The 18,339-nt window shown below is 36.1% G+C and overlaps 1 protein-coding gene and 1 pseudogene across 7 annotated transcripts; one reads left to right on the forward strand and one right to left on the reverse strand.

Moving 5' to 3' along the window:
* LOC104588087 (uncharacterized) lies at window positions 1-5,882 on the reverse strand. Of its 7 annotated transcripts, XM_088886686.1 has the most exons (5): window positions 4,901-5,882; window positions 2,210-4,048; window positions 2,014-2,110; window positions 481-531; window positions 2-277 (listed from the first exon to the last, which is right to left on the reverse strand). In XM_088886686.1, the coding sequence occupies exon 1, from the start codon at window positions 5,816-5,818 to the stop codon at window positions 4,991-4,993; it is 828 nt and encodes a 275-aa protein (XP_088742812.1). In that variant the 5' UTR covers window positions 5,819-5,882; the 3' UTR covers window positions 2-277; window positions 481-531; window positions 2,014-2,110; window positions 2,210-4,048; window positions 4,901-4,990. The 7 variants fall into 7 exon arrangements, with proteins under 7 accessions (XP_088742811.1, XP_088742810.1, XP_088742812.1 ...); XM_088886685.1 differs by having other exon boundaries at window positions 1-531; XM_088886684.1 differs by having other exon boundaries at window positions 1-535.
* Window positions 5,883-10,559: 4,677 nt separating this feature from the next.
* On the forward strand, window positions 10,560-11,972 carry LOC104588107 (aspartic proteinase CDR1 pseudogene; annotated as a pseudogene).
* Window positions 11,973-18,339: the final 6,367 nt, after the last annotated feature.

The following is an 18,339-nucleotide window of genomic DNA, read 5'->3' on the forward strand; positions in this document are numbered from 1 at the left end:
AGTAATTCAGACAGTCAAATATGGGATTTTTTGTTTGTATATTTGTTTCTGTAATTTAGATTTATAAATATTTACATATATAGAAGATTAGTAAATAATAGAACAAATTACATATAAAATGCTGAAATTTTACAAATGAATGTTGGTGTGCCTGGTCAAGAGCTATTGCAGCAGCTACAGAATACCTCACGCATGCAGAAGTAGGAGGTAAATATTGATCCTCTTGAATGCTGCTTCCAACAAAAATTGGAAGCACAAATGTTTGATGAATGTACACCTGCCAATTTGAACTATTACCAAAAATAAGAAAGAAAAAGAATGTACAAACACTTGCCAATTTGTTACCTAAGCCAAACTTGTGATGATCTTACATAGTTGATGGCTCATTGAGAGGTGCAAAAGTTGGCATCAAAGATTACAAAAGTTGAGAATCAGAACTCAACAGATAATATGAAATAAAGATAATGGAATGAATGTTACCTTATGAATTAAAAATCTTATCCCAGAAAGAAGAAAAACTATCACAAATAGCTGCCTACCAAAAAAACTTAATATTAGCATAACCTCCATTTAATCTAGATATCCTTTTCAATTTCATATAGATAATTTTCATGAATAACATTCAATATAGTGTAACATGTGATTTCCTTCTTCAATTCAAAACCTTTAGGTTCCATTTGGAAGAAGTACAAATACAAATATGTAGAGTGCAAAATCTTGTATTTTGTATACATTTGTACTGTTCATATTAGTATTTGTACTCTTTCCAAACTGAGCCTTAAGGTTAGTACACTAAGACTATGTTTGGTTTGAAGGAAAGGGTAGGGAAACTTATACAAGGTTTGTAAAGGTTTCCCTACCTTTCCTACTTATTCCTTCAAACCAAACACAACGTAAGGGTATATGTTCTTTTTCTTTTCACAAAAGAAAAAGAAGCTTTTTACTTTCACAAAACCATTAATTCCAATTGGTTGACATAAAAATCAACATTATATTAAATAATGCACTTCTTGGAAACTAGACTAGTATAAAAATCGGAGATAGAAGTTTCATTTTTGGAAAAACAATAAAGAAACCATACAATGCACAAGTGACATGGTTTGCTTCATATTGTGAGAAAATTGCAATTTTGAATGAAATGACAATGCTTGACCAAATGCATAAACCAGCTCGGTTTTCTTAGGTTCTTATAGTTGGTGAATATAACAGATGGAAATTCTACAAGGTTCATTTAGAAAAATGAAAATTACCAAATCCAACCCATTGTTTAGAACTAGAGAATCAAAAAAAAAAAGGAAAAAATAGGTATTCTTACCAACATTTTTCCCCTTTTGAACCCATGGTGAAGCTTAAGCCTAGTTTTGGTTTTCCATCAGGCATCTAGTCCCTATGTTTAATTGGCTGACAGGGGAATCTTGTAAGTGTGGCAGGAGAAAATTATGGTATTTGGACACATGGGAAGACTTTTAGTTAGTCAGAAAAACTAGATTCATTAATAAAGAAAATCACTGAAATTGTTTGATCACTTGTGGAAGCATAAGAAATTACGCATTGCCCCCTAAAAAAACTCTAGAATTAATTATTAAAAAAATATATGCATTGCCATGAAAAGAATTATGTGATCACTTGTGGAAGCAACTTGATTACAATAGAAGGTTTAATTTAAAAAGAAATTATAAGTGAATCATCTCAGTATGGGGGTGCTTAGGCACCTGCCTAGGGTAATTCCCTAGGTTCCATAGAAACCAGACACCATATTTCACTAGTAATTATCAATAATCTTCATAAATAAGCACAAGAATGATAAAGTGCCAAGCATTCCTAAAGTGGTGACTTAGGGGTGCCTTGTCACCTAGGCACTTAAGTGAGGCATCCCTCAAACGGGCACTTGTCACCTAGGCATTCAAAAGAATCAAATCCAAGATGACAAATCAGTTATGTGGCCTTAGTAAACTACTGACTATGAGAGCAAAGCTAAAAGAGAAACAAGTTGTGAAAAATTACTATAGAGACCTTTTCCTTTCACCCCAGCATGCTGCTCTCATCTTCCCAATTGCAAGCAATTTGCAGAAAAAAAAGAAGAGAGATTTGCGTCAAGTTCAACTGAAACCTGGCAAACAGTTTGCATATTCAGATGCCAAAAATGCCATCTTGCAAATTAAGATAATAGGAAATAGAAAGGCTAATATAAACTGCTCAATTGGCAAACCTCAAAGAGAGGAGTGGATTCAATGTCTTCTTCTGTAACTTCTGAAACTATAATCAACTCTGAGCTCCAATTTGAATCTCTACAAACTCCATTACAAAGCCCACTCTATTTAGCTAGAAGTCTTAAATGATTCGTAAAACCTGTGACAGTGCTTTTCAAAGAAGAAATCCAAAAGATGAGGAAGAGTGAAGGGGTGGAGCCCCCTATCTTTTAGAAAAAACTTTTTGAACTTTCAATATATTTTTGACAAAAAATGCAAACCCTAAATATACCTGTTTAGAGAGTGTGGTGGATCAAACCTTGAAATTCAAGGCCCTTCCAAAGTTCAATCTCCTCTGAATTCTGAACTTCAATCTCCTCCTTTAACTTCATCCTTGGCAGGAAAGAGAAACTTAACCCCCCCCCCCCCCCTTTTGAAGTTCTGAACTTACACAATCCAGATTCAAACCCATTCGACTTTATGGTTTTTGCCAGCAATTTTGTTGACCCTTCCATGCATCTTGTTGCTTCTTGAAGTCATTGTTGTTGGCCACTAGTAGGGGCTTCTCAAGCCTTAGGCCTTTTCAAACCAATTTTCTGAGGTGGATACTGACATTGTCCACCGAGAGGGAGGATTAGAATTTGCCATCAAAGAGATAAACTTTGGGATAAGGCACAAGAGTAGAGTGAAGGGTTTGTTTCCAAGGCTTAGAATTTTGGTCACAGGGGTGGGATAACTTCACATAAATGGGAAAAATTGTGGGTTAAAATATAGAGATTGGAGAGGCATCAGCAGTGGACTGTTTGATGGAACATATATCTGTCACTTGTTTAGCGGCCGACTGTTGATGGTCTGCACTGGAACTTTTAAAAGACTGATGATACTTGATTTCCAGATAAAGCAACTTTTCTTGTAGTCTGATCATAGAAGGCTGGCAAACACAAAACAAGCACCACAAATTATAGACAATGACAAGGTAATAGAAGTTTCTGCCTTGGGAAAGATCTATAACTAGCAATTGGGAAGCAGTACAACCATCCATGGAGATGCGCTGATCATAGTTCCGCTGCTGGAACAACTTGACCTGAGACCACTGTGGTTGGATCAGGCAATCATTAAAGGTTTGATACAAATGAGATAACTCATGCTCTTGCTATATCCTCTTATCTCTTCTAGAGAATTCCATTTGGATGAATGTCGTGCCTGACAGTATTTCTGAGAGGTTTACGGCCAATCCCCCTTTCATAATGAATAAAATATCATTGAGCTTTTTGATTCATGGAAAATCATTTTTTGGTTTATTGTCTTGGCATAATTTGTAGACCGGTGATAGTAAGAAGCTTGTTGTACATCAATAAAAATGGAAGCCTACACTAGCCAGGCTACTTTTTCTGGTTAAAGGGAATATCAATGTGGGAAGGACAATATATCCATTATCTACCCACTAAATATGTGCTCTATCAATGTGGATAGGTTGAGAAATTTGATCTTTTTCTCTCTTTCCTTTTGATATTTAAAAGCCTTCCTGCATTACAATTGGGAGAGACCAGAGACTTGGAAGCATGTGTTTTAGGCATTAAATGGTTTGTAAACAGAAACCTTTTCACCTTCCGTGGAGTTACTTCACTGATTGAACAAAAAAATCAGCCTAAAAAAGGGTCATTGCTCAATGTTGGTACTGGCTATCTGCGATCTTAGGATAGGTGGATTCAATACAGACCTAAACTTTGGTATATTTTGCACAAAGTGGCTTGCACTTGATCTGAAACCTGTACTCTCATGCTTGTGGTTTGTGAGCCTGAATTTTACCACTGCACCAAACAATGACCTCTCAATAGGTAATCATTCAAACCTTTTCCCTGCATATCCAAAAAAGAAAAAAAATCAGACTCTTTCTACTACAACCTCCAGAATTCAGGGGCAGTAGTTCCTTTTAACACTCTTCATGTATTGAGCTTGAACTTGTTTCCAGGGAAGAGAAAATGCAGAAAAAAATTTCTCTTCATTTGCTTTTAACTTGATCTCACTCACATGATGCGTCCAGTTTTAGCTTGCTCCCAGTAAGGATCAAATCAACTAAAAAGAAGTCTCTGAAATCTCTTTTATGTCATACTTCAAATTCTCTTTCCGATGGCAAGTCTTAAAAGGAACAAGAACAAAAGAAAGAAACTTTTTTGCCTTAAAAGCAGAAACAGAAGAAGACAATCCATAATCAAGAAAAAGAGATAATGAACCAATGACTTTGCTTCCAATCACTACAGAATTTAATCTTTCAATTATTTGTTGTAGAAACGTGCCAATTTAGAATTACAAATCCTGGCATGAAGAGGAAACTGATAAGAAAACGTAGTTCTTTCCTCATTAGAAAAAGAACAAAATTAAAAATAAAGAGAAAGACAGCCAGTTTACAGTTCCAATCCCCATAAAATCATTCTAAATAATTAGACATCATGATCCAAATTCCAATGGCAGGAAAGGTGTTAAAAAGTGGAAAGATCTCAGACAAATAAAAAATATAGCAATTAATTAAGCGAGACAACAGCCAAGCTAAATATGAAGCAATTTGATTTGTAAAACTATCAGGATACATTGTATTTGAGGTCTCAGAATCACATTTTCAAATTCATTCATGAAGTATATACCTTCTATAGTAGATAACACTAAATGGGGAAAGGAAAAATAACAGAGGAAATAATTGAGACTATAACAACCTGTACTAATCCTGAACTTCTGCTTCCAGGGACAATTTCTGTCTAGTTAAAATGAACCCAAACTTTAGGCTAAAGCACCATCAACCACAGTCACTTAAATATTTCATCGTCACTCAATAAATCTTCAACAGTAGAAACCTCCATTCTAGCTGAAGCCTGCTTTGCCCATCTCAAGACCTTTTCAACTTCTCTGTTTATCTCTTCTTCCTCTCCTAATGCCTTCTTTAGCTTCCTCCTCTGGTGTTTCAGAGAAGACTTAGTTAAGTCCTGGTCATTCTTTTCCCATTCTGGAGTGTCAATACTGAGACCTGTCACCCGGTTCTCCTTTCCCTTTTTCCTGGGTACCCTTTTCGGGGAATACCAAAAGCAGCAGGTTTGTCGAGGCGGTGAAGAAGCTTCCAGTGACGAATCGGATGAAGATGAAGGAGAAGAAACATACCCAGTAGTTCTTAATCTGGGGTTTGAATCCTTTCTATCTTTCGATTTTACAGGAGTAGCAATCACATCTTCCTGACCAGGAAGCGGACTTGGGAATTTTTGATCTTCGCTTGAGCTCTTCAACTCCTTTCCGGCATCGAACTTGGATGAGTCGTGAGGAGGAGACTGAGACTGGAGATTATGATCACTCTTTTCATCTGAGGGCGACGTGGGTTCCCTCTTGCATCGATTTGAACTTGGAGGTGAGTGCCTCTTTTCTGGATTGGAAGATGGGTTTTGTGTTTTGAGCTTGGGCTTCGCTCCCGGAAACGATTTGAGCTTGCGGAACCTGGTCTCGAGCTCGGTGGGCAAAACAGAGTCTGAAATACCAGAGCAGTTGATGGCTGAGACTTGTTCGAGAACAACGAGGTCCTTTGCTTGAGAAATTATGTTCTCAACTGCGGACTCATCACTGTCAGAGAGAAACGAGAAGTCGGCCATGGCAGGTAGAAGAAGCAGAAGTGGAGAACTCAAAGAGAGAGAGAGAGAGTGCTGAGTAATTTAGCCGTTTTAGTGTTGTACCTTTTAAATAGGTCATATGGACGTCAGACGTGCTATTGTAATTGGTATCAACGGCTACTATGACTGGCATTTTTCACCATTGAATTTCTGACCGTTCGGACTCTTCTCGCAGGGGTATCGCCTACCTTTTCCACCGCAGAGAATGGCAATCCTTGGAAAAACATGGAGGGAGACTCATAGATGGGACGATTTGAAGGTCGATCAACATTGTCCAAGTCCATTTAGGTTTTGGGCCCAAGTCATACTTATGCGTAAGGCTTGGCCTGAGACACCTGGCCCAGCCCAGGTGGCTCTTTCTAAATTGGGGAGCGCTCTGAGACAGATTGGGGAAACAGAGATATCTTTCCCATTCATGTGGTGTTTGTTCTTAAACTGAAGCATCGGGAGACATATCACCCACCTCTGTTAACGACTAGTAAATTGATGATGATTATGATAATAATAAAACGTGTATTCAATTTTTTTATAAAAGTTTTGTTCATATTTTAACTTTATCATACATTTTAACTCCAAAGTTAAACTGTTAGGTCCACCAACAAATAGTAAAACAAATTTACGTTTGAGTTGGTTTTAAATTTTCTATTTCATTTTCATCATTAATAAAAAGTTTTTATTTATCATTATCATCATCATCTCTGCAATATCCCATTATATATGGGATAAAAATTATTGTTTATCACTCTTATTATTTTTCTTTAATAGGATTAATATAAAGTATTAGAGATGTAGCTAGTTTTTTTTACAATTTTTTATTTTTATATTCAATTTTGTTTTTAAAAGTTTTATTATTTAATTGATATCATCGGTTGGTCCATTTACACTAGATGGCTGAATTGCTTACCCTTTATCTTGATCAAAGAACGGTTTCATTTTTGGGTTAATTTGAAAAAAAACATGGGTTTTACATCGTTAAAAGTATTGGATATAGATCTAATTAGTAAAATTTATTGGTGATCAGAAAAACTATATATTAAATATAGAATTTAATGAGAGAGAATGGAAGTTTATACCTTCAATATAAGACTTAAAAAATGTTGAATTTAAAAAATGAGAGAGAATTGAATGAAGTAAAAATTAATAGTTCAAATTATGATTTTTATCTTCATAATCAAAGAGCGATCAAATTCAAAAGTAATGATATTTTAATCAAAAATAAAAGTTCCACGAGCTCATTCATACTATTAATTCATCTAGATTCTCTAGGATACTAAAATGCTTTGATATCTCAAAACACTTTAACAAACAGAAATCCAAGTGAATTTCAATGAATGCCACTTTGATCGATTATTGGTTTTTTAGGTATGATATCTTTCATTAAATAGTTTATTTCTTTATCCATAAGATTTAGATCAGACATTTAGATATTGAATATGATTAATAAATTTTAAAATAAAAAATGAATTTAATATTATATATCATGAATGACTTAAAAATAACTTTTATAATATTTAAATTTGTGATTTAATCAACATACAACAAATGGATGCTATTTGTAGTTCGATGCAAAGTAATTAAAATTCATAAAAAAATGCATAAAAAGAACTCAAAATTCCACATTTCTGAATTCTACACCACACATTTTGTAAGTCCAAACAATGAAATCTACACATGGGCTGTTGAATGGAATCAAACTGAGGGATCTCAAAAAAAAAAAAAAAAAAAAAAAGAGAGAGAGAAACCATGTGGCAAGGGTTTTTGAACTCAAATTTGGCACTTAAAATACTGTTTTTTGATAACGGTTGACGATGCTGAACTGAAAGTTTATTGCTTTGTCTTTTAGTAAATAAGATTTTAAAAAGATTATGAATTTGAAATTGGATTGACCATTATATTCTTGGAAATTTTATTACTTAATTATTTTTATCAATTAGAATTTAGAAGAAAAAGCACTAAATCATTCAGTCCAGCAATTTCAGCCGTTATCAAACGGCCCAGGTAGGAATGTAAAGAACCATTTAGGGAACCAACTTTTTAAGTGGAAGATTCCTTGGTCATTCAGCTTTAATTTTGCACTAAAAAATTCTGACGAACTTCACACACAGATGCATTTGTATGTCTGAGGGGGCATTTTTTGAGTTTCCGTTGACCCATCTTGCGTTCTACCAATCTATCTCTCCAAACATGTTACATCAACAAAAGGAATTCTGACGAACTTCACACACAGATGCATTTGTATGTCTGAGGGGGCATTTTTTGAGTTTCCGTTGACCCATCTTGCGTTCTACCAATCTATCTCTCCAAACATGTTACATCAACAAAAGGAAGCCAATATCTGACCCCTCAGAGGCTTCAAAACCTGACCAACTCACTAAGGCCTGATCGCGATAGAAGTCTGAGCCCAGCCCAAATGGTATTGGGTTTGGGTTCAGCCTTGGTCCAAGTTTTTTTTTTTTTGGTGAAAGTATTCGGGTTTGGTTCCAAATCTAGGTCAACCCTCTCAAGTTTCATTAGTGGTGGCAATTGGGCGGGTTGGGTTGGATTTGGTTTGGGTTGAATTTCAATCCAACCCATTTAATCCGCCAATCCGTTAATGACACAATTATGAAAAATTAAATGGGTTGGGTTCAACTCAAACCCGCTTTAACCCAATCCAATCTGCCCAAACCCATTAATCTTATATTTATGTACTTAAAACTAAAAACTAACTCCATCGTAATAAATAAGTTGGTCATAGCTTAGTGGTAATAGTAGTTGCTATTTACACAAGTGGTGAAGGTTCAAACCACATAACTATCTAATTAGATTGTCTTTGAGCTAATCACATCAAGAGTGGTTGAACCATTTAGATATGGACCAGGTCCCGATTGAATCGGTTCGGACCGGTCGGACCAAACCCGAATAGACCGAATTCAGTCCGGTCGGGATCAAACCCAACTGGGCCGGTTCAGCTCTATCAGGCCAGGCCCGACTGGACTGGACCAAACCGGATTCGGGTCAGTCCCAGGTCAGAGGCTCCAAAGGATCTAGGTCAGCTAGCATTATTGGGCTGGGCCAAATTTAGGTTGGGTTGTATGGATACGAGCCAAGCCGATGATTCGAACTGGGCAAAGCAAGTGGGTGGTTTAGAGTCTGGACTTCACCCGGTCCGACCCGCTTCAGATTTGGGTCGACCCGAATCAGCTTGTGTCGGTCCAGGTTGTGTGAATAATGGTTGGACTGGATGATCCAACCGGGCAAAGCAAGCGATACCGAGCCATCCCGTTTGAGGTCTATTTCAAATTCGAGTTGACCCATCGGTATATGTTGGATGAAATTGATTTGGATTTATGTTGGGTGAAGTGTGTTGATTCAAGACAAAACTAAATTTAGTCAATAATTAATAGAAAATTAATGCATTAATTATAAATTAATTAATTCAAATGAAGAAAATAAAAAAAGGATAGGAATTAATACTTATATTTGTAATGGTTAACCCAACAGTTATCCACAATCCAATCCATTTAAGTGGGTGGATTGGGTGATAGATTGACCACACAACCCGCCAAGTAAATGGGCAGGTTGGGTAAATTAGATTTTGGGTGGGTTAGGCGGATTGGGTGAAAAATTGTCACTTTTAAGTTTCATCCTATTAGATTTGATTAATGACTTAGGGGTGGATAAGAATCGAATTTTTTACAAGTTATTCAAACTCGACTCTTAAGATTCATGAGTCTAGTCAAACTTTATATATATATATATATATCCTTATATATATATATATATCCTATTTTTATAAAAAGTTTAATTCAATCTATTTTAAGCTGAGTTGAAATTAAATTTACAAAATTTTGAACCAAGTTGAATTTAAGCTCAAATCTTTAATTTGAATCGTGTTCGACTTTCAAATTTTGTTTTTTTTTTTGTTTTTTATTTTATTTTAGAGTCAAGCTTGAATATTAGAATCCACCCTTAATTGAGACGATTTATAGCCCCAAAATAAGTATGGGTTTTCTTGACACCCAATAACTAATACTTTCATGACACCCAATAATTAATACTTTTTTAAAAGAGATATGTTTTCTTCCAAAAGTCCAACTTTTTTAAATAATTAATACTTTCCATGTATAGCGGGATAATCATTAATCTTGCTTTTATTTTTGGTAGGGAATTCTGTGCTGTCATGGCACCGTATAAATACTTCACGTTTACAGCGGGATACAAATATGGTTCCCCACAAGAAAATCTATGCAGTAAATTAGGAATGCTTCTAAGCTTAGGCTATGCTTGATTTGATATAGGAAATAAGAGAGAAACAAAAATTTAGAAGGAAAGTTCTTATTTTTGGTTCCTCAACTTTCTGTTTCTATTTTATTTTCTATCAAACAAAGACTTAGCCTTAACGAATTCATTCTAAGTTATCAAATAAATAAATAAAATCCATTCTATCTGCAATTTCAACCGTTATCTTTTGGTGAATTAGATTTTTAAGGAGGTTGCAACTGAAAGACAAAGAAAAGCAATAAGTCTTTCAATTCAGCAATTTCAACCGTTATCAAACGGCCCCTAAGAGAAAGGAAATTAAACATTTTTTACCACACTATTGCCCAACCTCTCTTCACCACCTCCATGCTTCCCTTTAACTTATGAACCCTAAGGGCTTTCTACACACTAAATAGTATTTATTCTACCTTCTCTTCTCATCTCTCTCTTTCTCTCTCGGAGTGCTACGGTGACTCGTGTCATGGCAACCAATAATCTCACTGTATCACCCTTGCATATTTTGATTTTGTTTTTCTCTATTTACCTCTCAAGCTATTCTCTAATAGAAGCCAGCCATGGTGGTTTCAGTATCAATCTCATCCACCGTGATTCATCTCTCTCTCCATTTTACAATCATTCTGAATCTCCTTCTCAGAGAATGCAGAATGCTTTTCATCGGTCAATAACCCGTGTCAACCGATTCAAGCAACCCAAGCTCTCTCCGGCGACAGTCCGATCAGTTTTGATTCCCAACGAGGAAAGTGGAGAGTATCTCATGAAACTGTTAGTGGGTACTCCTCCTTCACAAGTCCTAGCCATTGCTGATACTGGTAGTGATCTCATATGGACACAGTGCAAGCCTTGTGCCCACTGTTACAAGCAAAAACGTCCTCTCTTTGATCCTAAAAATTCTTCTACTTACAGGAACCTTCCATGCAAGTCAAAGCCCTGTAAATACCTAGAAAGCAGGTTCTGTAGCAGGAAAGGAAATCTCTGTGAGTACTGGTATACTTATGGAGATGGGTCAATGACTAAAGGAAACGTTGCTGCAGATACATTCACCTTGGCATCTACTAATGGGAGGTCTGTTGCCCTCCCAAAAATGGTGTTTGGATGCTCACACTACAGTCATGGCTCCTTCGGTGAACAAGAAACCGGTGTGGTTGGCCTTGGCAGGGGCTCGCTGTCATTGATTTCTCAGTTGGGTTCATTAGCTGATGGCAAATTCTCATACTGCTTGGTGCCGATGTCCAAAGAGAACGCCTCGAGCACACTGAGTTTTGGTCGCAGGGCTGTTGTTTCAGGCAAAGGTGTAGTCTCAACTCCTTTGGTTTGGGGAGAGGATGAATCCTTCTATTACCTCACACTAGAAGGTTTTAGTGTTGGAGACAAGAAGTTGACATATAGCAAGTATCCTTCGGCCAAGTCTGGTAAGACTAAGGAGAGTGGTAACATTATTATTGACTCTGGAACAACCTTGACGTTTCTCCCAGAAGAGTTGTTTAATGAATTGGAATCAGCAGTGAAGGATGAAATAGATCTTGAACCTGTTCCCGACCCTCATAAAGATCTCAAATTATGTTTTAGGACTAGGACTGATATCAAGGTACCCACCATCACTGCTCACTTTACTGGTGCAGATGTCCAGTTGAAGGCAGTGAACACTTTTGTTAGGATTGCAGATGATGTTGTGTGCTTGGCCATGCTCCCTTCTCAGTTTTCCATCTTTGGAAATTTGGCTCAAATCAACTTTTTGGTTGGCTATGATATTATATATAGGAAGGTGTCCTTCATGCCCACTGACTGTACAAAGCATTAACCGGAGTACCTTTATAATCAGTAGCTTCAATTTGCAATGCATGTCAAATAAAGGAGGAAAAAGAAATGTGATAGTAGAGAGATCTAACATATATTTTAGTGTGTTTCCTTTCTTTTCTTCTTGTAGGTATATAGTCATTCTATTTCTTTTTGGGAAAATTGCAGATCCGTACCCAGTACTTTTTGGGCCTAGTCATATTTTGGTCCAGGCCGAATTTCAAAACTTGCCAATCCATTATCCAAACTTTCAAAACGTGTCAATTTAGTATAAAATCGTTAACCGTCGTTAAGTGGCATGTGAGAAGATGCAAATGCCCTTTGAGTGTCATCTAATTTTTTTTATCAATCATCCAAATGTCCAAATCTTTTAGAAGACAATAGAGAAAAGCTTTGTCTAAAACCAATGTATTGCTTTGGTTCAATCTTAATCCTTGAGGAAAAAGATGATGAACGGTGTCAAAGTGTAATTTTGACATTTTCAAAAGTTTTAAGTTGCACATGTCATCACGTGATAGAAATAACTAACAGACTGCTATTGGCAGGGAATAAGCTGGCACATTTTTGAAAGTTTAAGTACTAGATTGACATGTTTAAAGTTTGGGGACCAAAGTGAGACTAGACCCAAAGTACAAGGTACTAATTTGCAATTCTCCCATTTTTTGGCTTTCTCCTCATATTTTGAGATGTAAATCCAGCTATCCTTGATTGCTTATAAAAGAAATTGTTCCTTTCAAAACAAAAATAGAGTTGGATAGATTCCTGTTCTTAATAAATGAGGCATATCCCTAAGGGTATGTTTAGGTTGGACTAATGACAAGGGTCAATCAAGGGGTATGCTCCTTCAAAAAGATAGGATGTGCCCAAAGACCCCCTCACAAGATTGGATTGTTTATGAAGTTCCTTGAGAATTTTCCCTTTGAGATAGGCCTATCACAGCCTTTAGTAAATGAAAGAAATTGCCCACAAAGTAATAATATGTATAGGGTTAGGTTGGAGTAGGCCTAATCTCGCTTTTCATATTGGGACGCATCTAAATTGGACTTGAGGTATGGTTGGGTCAGTGGAAAGGAATACAATTTGGATGAGCAAGGTCAAAGTATCTGAAATGCAAAGAGTATTAAAACAATTTTAAGAGATGTATTAGGATACAATTTGCATATATTAGAAAAATTAGGATATACATAAATATGTTAGGAAAACTGAAATCTAAGTCTTATATCACTAGAAATAAAATACATAAACATAGAAAACACATACTTTAATGGTTTATGTGAAATATGAACTACTAGGACACACCTAGCGGTGGCAAATGTGGAAGAGAAAATATAAGTTAAAATCTAGAAGTTATATTAGGATAACAAGTATACGCTTGTTGCCTCCTAACCTAAACATTTAGGTTGGAATCTCCTTGCCCAAAGCTTTTTATAACATATTAGTAAGTGTGCACATGCTTTGCATGTGGCAATTCTAGATGATGATAATTATAGTAATAATTTATCTAAAATTTTTTATAAACTGTATGTATTTTTTATTTTTTTTTGTTTATATATATATATATATATATTGCTTTTTATTATTAATCAAATGCAGATTGCAAAATCCAAATCCGATTACATAAACACTTCACCCAAATATGTGATAATCAAATCAAATTGTAAAGTTTTCAAATATCATTGATAGACCTACTTGCTTTGTAGGACTCTTCTTTTTGTAGTAGTTCAATTTACAATTTAAATCTTACATAATTAAATAGGGAATAAATTCAAAAATAAGTATTTTATTCATTATTTTAAAAACCAGACCAGACTGAATGGTCAGATCGTTTCACATGGGAACGGTCAGATCACTAGTTTTGTTTTGGCCTTAAACCACTATTTTACAAAAAAAAAAAAAAAAAAAAACGTTGAAATGGTCAGAGAATCATTAACTTGGGTAGTTTAACCATTAAAATTTTTGACCTTGTTAACGGTTCTCGAGTTGCTTTCAAACTAATTCTGAAATTTTTGTTTATTTTAAAATAGAAATTAGAAAATAAAAAATTGAAGAAAGAAACTTTCAACTCTCATAATCATGTTCAGTTATTCCAAATGGCCATAATTATTTAAGGTTTTTAGTTTTTCCATTTTGATTTTGAGTTTTCTCATTTATGTGATTCTTTTTAGGGCCATTCTTTTTAAGTTGTAACAAAAAAAAAAAAACTCTAATGAAGAAATAAAAAAAAATCGATGCAAGAGATGAGAAATTAAACACCAATGTTGTATTAGAAATCGAAGATACAAATGAAGCAAACGATTTGGGATTTGAGAGAGATGTAAGGAGAGGGAAGCAGTATTGGCGGTAATGATGAATAGGGAGATAGCCACTGGTGGCGGTTCCTTCTTCTTCTTCTTCTCTTTCTTTTTTCTCACTTATTAGCTTTAACCATCTACATCATTCTCAGAGTTTCACACTCCCATCTCATAATAATGTATATATACGGTGGACCAAGGTTTTTAAAACCAGATCAGAGAGGGACCTGTTTTGGGGACCAATTCTTGAGTCAAATGGTTTAACCGTCTGATTTAAACGGACAACCCATTCTGACTTAAAAAACAAAAATAAAAAAAAGGCCAAAACGGTTGTCCAAGTCGATAGTCCAACCACCTAGGTCAGTGGGTCACCGACTAAATCAAAGGTTTTTAGCCAAAAAGCAGTTTTAGGGTAAAGTGGAACTGGTTACCTGACCGGTTTCCGATTTTTTTTGGTTTGGTCCGGTTTTCAAAACCATGCAATGGACTTTAACCTAATCCTAATCTAACTGTCAAAATAAAAAGTTGCATTATATTTTATATCTTACTAGTTTAACCCACTCAAATTGGACAGTTGAACCACTGACCCAAAAACCAGAAGCTAACGTATTCCATAATCTTATTCCTATTTTTAATAATAGTGTAAATATAGCAGCTTCTCAATGCGTCATTCAAAGGGGTGAAAATCAACAGGAATGCTCCAGCAATTACCCACCTACTGTTTGCCAATGATATAGTATTATTTATAAAGGCCACTGTGGACAGTTGCATCAGTCTGAAGAACATCCTCCATCACTTAGTGAAGCTTCTAGTCAGGTTATGAATTACCATAAATCCGAACTTTATTTTAGTAGGAATATACCAGGTTATTTTAAAAGAATGATGGTGAAAATTCTAAGGATTAATTCTCATCACATTAGTAAATTCCTGCGCATTCAGATGTCGATGGGGGAGAAGAAAGCAGACCTCGTACAAAGAAGTTATTGATAGATCATCAGCCAACCTAAAAAGTTGGAAGATGGCCCTTCTATATTGTTCTTAGTCATTATAGAATTCCCCACTAAGTGCTTTCCTCTCTGCAGCAGAAGAATGCATTTTTTTTTTTTCTGGGGTTAGAAAGCGGATGAAAGGAAGTTGAGATGGATCGGTTGGTCTACATTGTGTAATAGTAAAAATCAAGGGGGCTTGGGTTTTAGAGACCTGAACATCTTTAACCTTGTTATATTAGCCAAACTAGCTTGGCGCCTTCTTACTAAGGAGTCTCTCTGGGTTCAAGTTGTTTCAGCACGCAAAATGCTTTCATAATTCAGACTTCTTCTCTGCTAGTTTAGGGAGCAATCCTTCATTGGGTTGGCATAGCTTCCTGGAAGATAGAGATTTCCTCATCCATGGTCTGATTTGGAAGATAGGTAATGGTTGCAGAGTTAAGATTTGGGAGGACCCTTGGGTTCCTTGGGTTCCTGGAGTTGAAAGCCTTCCACAAAGCAGTGCAGTTGGCTTGTTGTTTAATTTTGTTGATATTACTATCTTCTCGGACTCGGACTCTTCGTTGGCTGCAAATGTTTTGTTAATATTACTATCTTCATTCTTCTAAGAGGCTGCAGAGGATGGCTCTTTTTGTTATGTTAAAAGATCTTTTAATAGGGTGACCCATGCAATTGCTAGGAAGGCTAGATCTTTTGTTAAGGAAGTAGTGGAATGGTTAGATAGCCTCTTTTTGTTTGTGTAACTTAGTTTTTGGATAAAATACTTAAACATACCTTGAGTTAAATTGCCTAAAACATACTCTCAATCAGTGAAACATCAGATATAAACTCATTTAAAATGATTGAAAAATCCTATTTTGCCCCTCCTATCACTTCAATAGATATGCAGCGTTTGAAAATTTGAAATGATAATTACCTACAAGTCTACAACTAATGGTTTGATGAGTTCCCAGTGATCTATTTCCATCACAATAATCCACCCCATGAATTATTTGTCAAGACTCCACAATCACACACATTTATCATCCCCAAGTTCTTTAACAACATTTATAACTCTTGGGTGATACAAACCTGTTCAAATTGATACCAAATATCAGGAACGTTATCGGTTCTTTGATCTGGGTTCTCTCACTTCTCAAGTTCATCAATGAGTTTACAGATTCAAATCAACCAATTTGTCTCTTGGGGAGTTCCTTGATTTAAGAAGATTTCCCACTGAATACGTCTTTCATTGGGCAGTCAAAACTGCCATTTTTATTTTATTTTAAATGATTTTGAATTTCAATACGAAAACCAGTAAACGAAGGTTTCTTTAACATATGTTTTGCTCACACATAATTTCAACCCCCGTGGTGCTCAGGTGTTAGGCTGTCATCGGATATGCAGTATAGAGTGCAGGAGATTTGGACTCGGCCACAACCTCCTTAGCTAAGCGGTGGGGTCACATGCAAGGCAATATGCCCACCACCCACTAAAATATTGAACCAGTCAGTATTTAGTAAACATGAATTTGATTTTTTTTTTCTTTTTGAAAATTAAAAACAAATGAATGAATTTGGTCCTTCAATGACACGTGGTATCACAAAACAGCTGGTGATACATTGGCATCTTGTAAATAGACCACTTTGGACACTTCACGACTACATTAGCAACCTTGACACCACCCCAGTAGACTGAATTGTGAACAGTTAGGCGGGACCTCAGGTCGGTAAGGGGCGACCTGCTTCAACCGAACTACCCTGGCCCTGGCAAGACATCAAGTTGGCATGAGAGTGACCCATTTCTATCAACCTAATCTGAGTTTAGTTAGCGATTTGTTAGGTGACCTCCTCCTTAACCGGGTTATCGTCTCCAACTTTCCCAGGATCACAACGCCACGCCGAAAGAGCCGGTTATCACCCCGCTTGCTTCGGATACGACTAGATAAACACTACCCACTTACGCGGAGTCCACCTCTAGGTGTGAAACCACTTCCAAACCAGACAGGCCGGAAATCACAAATGCATTTCATGAGGTTCACGGCAGCCCCACCTATATAAGGGCCTCACCTCCAACCTGAAAAGGTATGTACAATTTTTTGAAATTGATTTATTTTCCAAATTTGCCCTTCATATCAATTACTCTAAGGTGTGATAGTTTTGAACTTTTATTAAAAATAAATAAATATTTAAGTTATGAAAACTTAGTTATTAAGGAGAAACAGTCTATAAAATAACTAGTTCCGGATACAAAGCAAAATTTAACTAAGGAGAAACAGCCTATAAGCTAGGGAACAAATACAGTCATCTAATTCTAACCACAAAAATTCCCAAGGAAGAGATGGAAGCCTATTTTCCAAAAATGTAACTGCATTTTTTGCATCCAAAAGAAGCAAGAGACGGCTCCAATTGTTAGAATGCCCCCATCAAAAGAGAACAATAAACTGCAAAAAGTTGAGCTGAAAACACAAATACCACACGTAACCACATCGTTAGGACTTAGGAGCAAGACCACCATCACATTTCATAACAACATCAAAATCAGATAAAGAAGGAACAACACAGGTTAGACTGCCAGAGTTGAAGAAAGAGGATTGAAAAGAGCTTCGATCGACACTGCATTCAAAATAGATCTAGTTAGCAATACTTTGAGCATTTTGAAACAGCAGGCCATTGCAGGCTTTTCCAAACAACATATAAAGCTACAGCTAACCAACTTAACATTTCATTTCTAATACTAGACTGAAGGTCCGTCATTAAAATGTATGTCGTCCTTTAAGAATTGGGAAAAGGAACTATACTGATTCCTGATAAATAGTTTAAACTTAGAAGGATTTTTCAGTTGCCAAATGAGTTTGATTAAATGTAACAAGTCAGGATCTAATCTAAACTAACATTTGAGTCTATCCAAAGCTGATCATAAAAACTTCTAACAGAGAATTAAGCTTCCCGCTAGGGGATGGAAGCCAGATGAAAAAGTCTGAATTCTGATTTCTAAAGATAAAGATACTTACAATTAACTCCACCACCCGTGAACCAAAATGCTGATTATGTTTATGAAGATCACCAATTGTTAGATCCTTCTTTTGAGAGGTAGGAGGACCTATAGCAAAAAACCCATTATGACTGAAAATCCAGGGACAATTCCAAACATTAAGAGATGAAGCAGCAGCAATCTGGAGACCAACATT

This window comes from Nelumbo nucifera, chromosome 1 (genome assembly GCF_055504915.1).
Source record: "Nelumbo nucifera cultivar China Antique chromosome 1, China Antique-T2T, whole genome shotgun sequence".
Lineage (NCBI taxonomy): Eukaryota > Viridiplantae > Streptophyta > Magnoliopsida > Proteales > Nelumbonaceae > Nelumbo > Nelumbo nucifera.

Excerpts from the sequence above, each read along its gene's own strand:
- LOC104588087 (XM_088886685.1), bottom strand. The coding sequence starts at position 5,818 with ATGGCCGACTTCTCGTTTCTCTCTGACAGTGATGAGTCCGCAGTTGAG.